Genomic DNA, 8,663 nt, shown 5'->3' on the forward strand with positions numbered 1-8,663 from the left:
CAAAACAACTTAACAGCATTAAATAGGAAAATAGTGTGTCAGTGATGCAAAAAAGCAGTTCATCATTGAATTCAGTGATGTCATAATCCAGCTCAGTTCAGTTTAAACAGTAGCTGTGCAATCAACTCAATGATATCACAGGATATTAAGTGCCCTGACTAAGCAAACCAGAGAAACCAAAACTCCATCGGTGACAGAATGGAGAAAAAAACCTTGGGAGAAACCAGGCTCAGTTGGGGGCCAGTTCTCCTCTGACCAGACGAAACCAGTAGTTCAATTCCAGGCTGCAGCAAAGTCAGATTGTGCAGAAGAATCATCTGTTTCCTGTGGTCTTGTCCTGGTGCTCCTCTGAGACAAGGTCTTTACAGGGGATCTGTATCTGGGGCTCTAGTTGTCCTGGTCTCCGCTGTCTTTCAGGGATGTAGAGGTCCTTTCTAGGTGCTGATCCACCATCTGGTCTGGATACGTACTGGATCCGGGTGACTGCAGTGACCCTCTGATCTGGACACAGACTGGATCTGGTGGCTACGGTGACCTCGGAACAAGAGAGAAAACTGCGATTGTAAACTCACTATCAGTCAGTCGCTCTGCATTTACATCCACAAAATTTTAGCCTTTTGGTAACTGTGTGTTTGGAGAATATGTGTTTAGTAGGAATTATCTCAAATGCAAAATAATCTTTTCCCTGAACTTTTGATTTGAAGTCCATGAATAGTCTTTATTAGAGCTTTGGAAATATTGCTGCACTCAGATGCTGAAGTTGTGTTTGTTATGTGATGTCAGGTGAGTGTTTGTAGATCCTCTGTCTGTGGACTGTAACACAGACGAGCAGAACACCCCCCACACCTTTAAAAAAACAAACTCATGCTGAATTGAAACGTGCTGTGTTTGTCTGTCTGCAACAAAACGACAGAATAAAAATTGGAAATAAAACGTTCCCTAAACATTACGGCGAAAGGATCGGGCTGTAGTGTTTAAGGAGGAAGAAGAAGAGGGAAGAGGTGTTTCTCCAGGCCCTTTCTCCTCTTTCATTATTTATTTCCTTATTAACTGCGATCAAAACATTGATGGTCGATCATCCGCCGCTGAGCTCCAGACCCGCGGAACATCGTGTATTATTCCTCGTCGGTGAGTGTGTGTGTCGCGATGGCTCGCCCACGGCCCCGGGAATATAAAGCTGGAGACCTGGTTTTCGCCAAGATGAAGGGATACCCGCACTGGCCGGCGAGGGTGAGTACGAGCTGCAGCCGAGCGGAGCAGCGCAGAGGCCGGTTACCGGAGCGCGGAGCGACCGCTGCACATACGGGCCGAAACCGAACCTAATGCGCCGTAATGCGCTCGTGGTTCGAGAGCGACAAAGCGTATTTTTATGCGTACCGTCAAATGATCAGCTCGTTCTCGTCGTTAGGGGATCTGCGTTATTTCAGACGTTTATGGAGCGTTTGACTCTCGGGACGGGTTCGGTTCGGAGGTGTGTTGGGTCTGTTGGTGTGTGTTTGTGTTATTGGCGCAGCGGCTGTATTTTTTGGTACAATCTGATAGGTAGCATGTTTCATCTGTACACCGGATCCACAAAGTGCTTCTTCGAGTCTCACTGAGACGCATTCTTAAAGACAACAAGCACGTAAAGCATCTATAATGTGACATAAGGTAAAATGCATAAGTTTAACTGGACCAGAGCCGATCTGTAGAATTATGGATGAAAACCTGTGTAAAACTGCCATTCAGAATAATGTTCCTGATCAGAGTTTAACTGTTTTCTCCTGATCATTTAGATCGACGAGCTGCCGGAGGGAGCCGTGAAGCCGCCAGCTAACAAACACCCCATCTTCTTCTTTGGTACCCATGAGACGTAAGTCTGGAGTGTGTTTGTGATTCAGTGATATGTATAAAGCAGCAGTAATCAGAGTGTGTCTCCACAGTGCCTTCCTGGGCCCTAAAGACCTGCTTCCCTACAAAGAGTACAAAGACAAGTTTGACAAGTCGAACAAGAGGAAAGGGTTTAATGAAGGCCTGTGGGAGATTGAAAACAACCCTGGCGTCAAATTCACTGGTTTCCAGGTGAGTAGAGCAGTGGTGCGAGTCTGTCTGACCGCACCTGTGTCCGTCTGACCGCACCTGTATCCGTCTGACCTCGCCTGTATCTGTCTGACCGCACCTTTATCCGTCTGACCTCGCCTGTATCCATCTGACCGCACCTGTATCCGTCTGACCTCGCCTGTATCCGTCTGACCGCACCTGTATCCGTCTGACCTCGCCTGTATCCGTCTGACCGCACCTGTATCCGTCTGACCTCGCCTGTATCCGTCTGACCGCACCTGTATCCGTCTGACCTCGCCTGTGTCCGTCTGACCGCACCTGTATCCGTCTGACCTCGCCTGTATCCGTCTGACCGCACCTGTATCCATCTGACCTCGCCTGTATCCGTCTGACCGCACCTGTATCCGTCTGACCTCGCCTGTGTCCGTCTGACCGCACCTGTATCCGTCTGACCTCGCCTGTATCCGTCTGACCGCACCTGTGTCCGTCTGACCGCACCTGTATCCGTCTGACCTCGCCTGTATCCGTCTGACCGCACCTGTATCCGTCTGACCTCGCCTGTGTCCGTCTGACCGCACCTGTATCCGTCTGACCGCACCTGTGTCCGTCTGACCGCACCTGTATCCGTCTGACCGCACCTGTGTCCGTCTGACCTCGCCTGTATCCGTCTGACCGCACCTGTATCCGTCTGACCGCACCTGTGTCCGTCTGACCTCGCCTGTATCCGTCTGACCGCACCTGTGTCCGTCTGACCGCACCTGTGTCCGTCTGACCGCACCTGTGTCCGTGTGACCTCACCTGTGTCCGTCTGACCGCACCTGTATCCGTCTGACCGCACCTGTGTCCGTCTGACCGCACCTGTATCCGTCTGACCTCGCCTGTATCCGTCTGACCGCACCTGTATCCGTCTGACCTCGCCTGTATCCGTCTGACCGCACCTGTATCCGTCTGACCGCACCTGTATCCGTCTGACCGCACCTGTATCCATCTGACCGCACCTGTGTCCGTCTGACCTCGCCTGTATCCGTCTGACCGCACCTGTATCCGTCTGACCTCGCCTGTATCCGTCTGACCGCACCTGTATCCGTCTGACCTCGCCTGTATCCGTCTGACCTCGCCTGTATCCGTCTGACCGCACCTGTATCCGTCTGACCTCGCCTGTGTCCGTCTGACCGCACCTGTATCCGTCTGACCTCGCCTGTGTCCGTCTGACCACACCTGTATCCGTCTGACCTCGCCTGTGTCCGTCTGACCGCACCTGTATCCGTCTGACCGCACCTGTGTCCGTCTGACCTCGCCTGTATCCGTCTGACCGCACCTGTATCCGTCTGACCTCGCCTGTATCCGTCTGACCGCACCTGTGTCCGTCTGACCTCGCCTGTGTCCGTCTGACCGCACCTGTATCCGTCTGACCTCGCCTGTGTCCGTCTGACCACACCTGTATCCGTCTGACCTCGCCTGTGTCCGTCTGACCGCACCTGTATCCGTCTGACCGCACCTGTGTCTGTCTGACCGTACTTTTGCTCCAGGTGATGCAGCAGCAGAGCTCATCTGAAACTGAGGGAGAAGGAGGGAATGCGGCTGATGCCAGCAGCGAGGAGGACGAGGGGAAGATGAAGAGTGACAAGGTCGGATCCAAGCGGAAAAAAAGTGCATCCTGTAAGGTACCTGAGTGGCTATTGAACTAGGGGTTGACCGATATGTGGTTTTCAGGGCCAGTACTGATTATTACAGATCAAGTTGAATGATAACAGATATTTTGAACCAATATATAGCTTTTATAAATATATATAAAATTAATGTCAAAATTAAGGAACACAAAGGCTCTGACAAAAACTGCCTTCCCTGATGTTGGTTGAGTGTAGTACTGAGACACTGCACTTCTTACTCTTGTCTTCCTCTTTGCATCCATCTGCAAATAAGGGTAATATATAGAGAGAGATAAAACTTTGAATACTGTACTACAGCTAAACAGCTTGGGGAAATGTAAGTATTAGACTTCAATAATTCCCATGTTAGAAATATATGAATAATAGCATAACCACTCATAATTCCTCATTAATTCTATTCTGATTACTAAAGCATAACCTACAACAGTTGAGGTTACTATTCAGTTCATCATCTCATGCATATCAATGGATTAACAAAAAAATCACAGTGTAATAAGTGTAACTAATGAATTTCTCATCATAGTTCCGATGAAGAATTTGTTAAGAAAACCACAACTATCTTCATGAAACTAAACACGAATAGCCTATTATCGACACACTTAGTACAATAGGCTGTTAAAATGTCAACATTTTTGTCACCTAATCTTGGCCTGTGTGACACTAGAAATTTCCATTTTAATTTAATGTACAGTGCAAATGAAGGCATAAAACATAACTCTTTATTTTTTGGCAAACAAAGGGGTTTACTATTCAAAGTAAAACATGGAAGAAATAGCGTATTTTGTGATTTATACTTTTAAACAAAAGTGGTAGTAATTGTAGTAGTAGTAGAAGTAGAAGTAGAAGTAGTATTTATTCTACTGCACCACAGTAATATATTTCTGACAGTTTCTTTAAGCTTAACTAAACTTATATTTTGACGGGTTGCCCTGAGAACCTTTTAAGTTTCTGTAGCCTTGGTATATGATATAATAATAGTTTTACTGAAATGAAACGGTCAAATGCTCATGAAGTGACTCTCAGAGCAATGTATTTATAAGAAGGCAGGTGCTGAAAACACAGCGACCGTCACACACACTTCAGTATGTGTGTAGTATAGAAACTGTGTGTCTGTACCATTCATTTATTTATTTATTTATTTATTTATTTAAAAGAGACAGTGCATATGAATGAACATAGCTTTTCAGTAATGTACATATGCCAAATAGCCCCCAGGCTATTTTACATTTGTAGTCCCATGAGAGGTCCTCAACAGAGACAAGCAGAAATTGCAAGATTCATATTTAAATAGTAATTTTGCAGCATTATTTGCAAAAATATGGGCGGTGGACAGAGATTGCTCTAGACCAGTGCTTCCCAAATTATATGGTTGTATGATTATATTGATTATATGGATGAATGTGTTAGATGATGCTAAAGGTCACTTCAGGCTCCAGTTCAGCAGGGGGCAGAATATGCACAGGACCACAGTCACACAGTAAACTGGTGTGTGAGATACAGATAACAGGAAATGAGCCCATCATACTCAAGTGTCTGAGATCAGAGATCTGTTCTTCACGCTCTTGATACATCCGTTCACCTGAGTCTGCGTCTCTCAGTCTGTGAAGTGAGAGTGGATCTGAGCATCCCTCCCGCCGATCCCTCGCTTAGCAACAGCTGTTGCCTAGCAATAGAGTCCCGCGCCCTCATATATGTAGAGAAGTTTAGCGAGCTGCTAGCGTAGCGCTGTGACGCGCCTCAGATCACGCAGCTGCACAGGTGTGAGAATGAAGCCTGTTTTTTTACTATGACCTTCTCCTAGATGTCGTCCAAGCTGTCCAGGAAGAGTTCGGATGAAGATCTGGAGAAGGATGGCAAAGATGAGCAGAAGAGTGGATCAGAGGCTGGTGACCATGACAACAACATCCAGAACTCGTCAGACAAGACGTGCAGTCAAGGGGTAAGCGTGAAGAACAGGAGACGATCTTCTTGATTTCATCATCAGGGCAGCTGTACAGCGTTCATCAGGACAGAAGTGATTCAGTAATGCAGACCGCAGCGAGTTCATTAGGGCCATCACATAAATATACAGCCACTACTTCGACCAACATGATCAGACTTCATTATTTGTATCAGGTTAAGACCATTCTCCCTTTTTATAACTGACTTTAAAAGTTTAAGTTAGACGACTAACTTTTTAAGCCTAGTCTAAGGCCCCTGATTTTCATTTATATCCATGTTATTATGCTTCATAAATACACAGTAACAGTGGCTAATAACAATCTGTGCTCACACTGCTGCTGAACACCGGTGTGTGACGAGCGTGGCATCAGGGAGGAATATTCCTCGACTCGACATCAACAACAGATGTTAGATCCAGGAACATGTCTGACTTGGCCAGATCACAGCAGAACGAGTGTCTGACGGCTGCTCTTCTCTCTTCCAGCAGAATCTGTCGCTCCGGGAGGATCATTAGACGATCGCCGGACGTCGGCTCGTGGCACTGATATGTGATATTGTGAATGCATCTTATTATGCTGATCACCCCCACACATTATTATCTGGTTCAGTCAAACACACACACACACGTACAGTCCAGGAGCCACAAGCAAACGACTGTCATTCTCTTCCGCTGTTTTGATTTCGAGTTTAGCTTTAGACTTGTGGCAGACGTACAGCTCTCATTCCTCTCCTGTTGTGCTTCAGATTTCTTTCTTTCACAGTGAACAAACACATTGTAGGCCAGACGTTCATCTGTTAAACGACTTGGCCATCTTTAACGCTTTTACATAATGAGAGAAAAAAAATGGGTGGAAACCGTAGAATCCGTATGAAGTGTCGTGCACAAACAGTGTCGCTGTAACTGCATTATCTCTGTACATTTGATTTGGGTGTAGATTCTAGGAGTTCTATACTATTATCCCGACGCTAGAGGTACTGTGAAATATCCGTTCGTGTGTTGGTGGGTTGGTTGTTTTCTAGCCTTTCTAGTGGCATGCTGACTTCTGTTTCCATTCCGTAGCTGTGTTCTGTTCTGATGATGTTCTTCTGTCCGTTTCATCAGACGGCGCTGATCCAGTTCTCTTCCCGATGGAAAACTTGCCCTTGATTTGTTAACTTTTTATTTCTTATCTTTGTTTATATAAAGAATATATTCTATTTATTTTTGATGATAGTAGATGACACACCAATGTGGTTTTCATTTTGTTGCAGTTTTTATTGCCCTCATACATGTTGCATTTTCGAAGTTTGTAGCTACATGTAATGTTTTTCCTGTTTATTGACAAGAATTTTACAGAATAAACTCATTGGAATGCAAGTGTTTTCTCTTTTCTCTGCTGTGTCTTTATGTAGTAGTGCTCAGTTCTGCTAAAATGTCATTCACCTGATTGCTTGCAAACTCTTACACATTATAATCTTTTTCTGTCACACACACACACACATATACAGTAAGAACCTGATAACCAGGAGTCCCACGCAAATGACAGTGGACATTGTTTTTAGGGACAAATGTTAATGTGGCCAAAGGTTGTTTGATAGATTGAATCATTTTTATTTAATGCATCAGAATTTATTTTGGACTGGTATCTGAATCTGAATGGTTTAGCCTAAAATACTGAGGTATTTTTGGGGGGGGCAGAGTTTAATGCTTCCCAGTTATTTTACACATTAGTAGTTTTTTCTGTAAAAAGAGTTTTACAAATGCATTGATATCATGATGATGGGTTAGGGTTACATATTCACCAAATTCAGCTCAGATCATTATCAGACCATGATAACAAAAAGTTGCTTAATTCTTTTTGATATATCAAATCATTCTTGATTATGGGATTCTTGAATATTATTAACTAAATAATAATATAATAAATAATATTATTTGACTATATCAAAACACGTCTTTGTTAAAAAAGCCCTTGTCTCAAGAGCATGTGAACACAGTAAGCGTCTGTCATCAGAGCGGTCTGTATTTTGTATTTGTGAACTCGATCATAGTATCCATCCATCCATCCATCCATCATCTTCCGCTTATCCGGGGCCGGGTCGCGGGGGCAACAGTCTAAGCAGAGAACCCCAGACTTCCCTCTCCCTAGCCACTTCCTCCAGCTCTTCCGGGGGAACCCCGAGGCGTTCCCAGTCTCTCCAGCGTGTCCTAGGTCTTCCCCGGGGCCTCCTCCCGGTGGGACGTGCCTGGAACACTTCCCTGGGAAGGCGTCCAGGAGGCATCCGAAATAGATGCCCGAGCCACCTCAGCTGGCTCCTCTCGATGTGGAGGAGCAACGGCTCTACTCTGAGCTCCTCCCGAGTGACCAAGCTTCTCACCCTATCTCTAAGGGAGCGCCCAGCCACCATACGGAGAAAGCTCATTTCGGCCGCCTGTATCCGGGATCTTGTCCTTTCGGTCATGACCCACAGCTCATGACCATAGGTGAGAGTAAGAACGTAGATTGACCGGTAAATCGAGAGCTTTGCCTTACAGCTCAGCTCCTTCTTCACCACGACAGACTCGTACAGCGACCACATTACTGCAGAAGCTGCACCGATCCATCTGTCAATCTCCCGTTCCATCCTTCCCTCACTCGTGAACAAGACCCCAAGATACCTGAACTCCTCCACTTTGGGGTCCGGCCGGGCTCAGCCCGAAGAAGTGACATGGGGCCGCCCTCCCGTGGGCTCACCACCTGCAGGCGGGAGCGTAAGGGCCCGGTGCATAGTGCATCCGGCGACAGTCGAAGGCGAGACCCCCGACCACCCGATCTTTGGACTCGATCATAGTATTAATTTATTATTATTATTCATCATCATTAGGGGAATTTATACAGTGGTGTTTGTCCAGTGATCATATTTACAGTCGTGTATGGACACATTCAGTGTTTGGTTGGAGAACTATTATATTTCTCCACATTTGTGGAATTATGTGTGTATTTCAGCCTCCTGTTCATCTCAGAGTGATGATAGAAACCTGAAAGAAAGTTC

The 8,663-nt window shown here is 46.0% G+C and overlaps 1 protein-coding gene across 2 annotated transcripts; it reads left to right on the forward strand.

Moving 5' to 3' along the window:
* The first annotated feature begins 846 nt into the window (after positions 1–846).
* Positions 847–7,013, forward strand: LOC132136726 (hepatoma-derived growth factor-related protein 3-like). Of its 2 annotated transcripts, none has more exons than XM_059547336.1 (6): positions 847–1,230; positions 1,776–1,852; positions 1,923–2,061; positions 3,570–3,704; positions 5,512–5,649; positions 6,139–7,013. In XM_059547336.1, exons 1-6 carry the CDS (start codon positions 1,147–1,149, stop codon positions 6,163–6,165), a joined length of 600 nt encoding a protein of 199 aa, XP_059403319.1. In that variant the 5' UTR covers positions 847–1,146; the 3' UTR covers positions 6,166–7,013. The 2 variants fall into 2 exon arrangements, with proteins under 2 accessions (XP_059403319.1, XP_059403318.1); XM_059547335.1 differs by having other exon boundaries at positions 850–1,230; positions 6,136–7,013.
* The last annotated feature ends 1,650 nt before the right edge of the window (positions 7,014–8,663 follow it).

The sequence above is a fragment of the Carassius carassius genome, unplaced genomic scaffold (genome assembly GCF_963082965.1).
Source record: "Carassius carassius unplaced genomic scaffold, fCarCar2.1 SCAFFOLD_65, whole genome shotgun sequence".
NCBI lineage: Eukaryota > Metazoa > Chordata > Actinopteri > Cypriniformes > Cyprinidae > Carassius > Carassius carassius.

Excerpts from the sequence above, each read along its gene's own strand:
- LOC132136726 (XM_059547335.1), top strand. The coding sequence starts at position 1,147 with ATGGCTCGCCCACGGCCCCGGGAATATAAAGCTGGAGACCTGGTTTTC. Across the intron at positions 1,231-1,775 it reads ACCCGCACTGGCCGGCGAGG|ATCGACGAGCTGCCGGAGGG; the intron begins GTGAGTACGAGC and ends CTGATCATTTAG. Across the intron at positions 1,853-1,922 it reads TTCTTTGGTACCCATGAGAC|TGCCTTCCTGGGCCCTAAAG; the intron begins GTAAGTCTGGAG and ends GTGTCTCCACAG.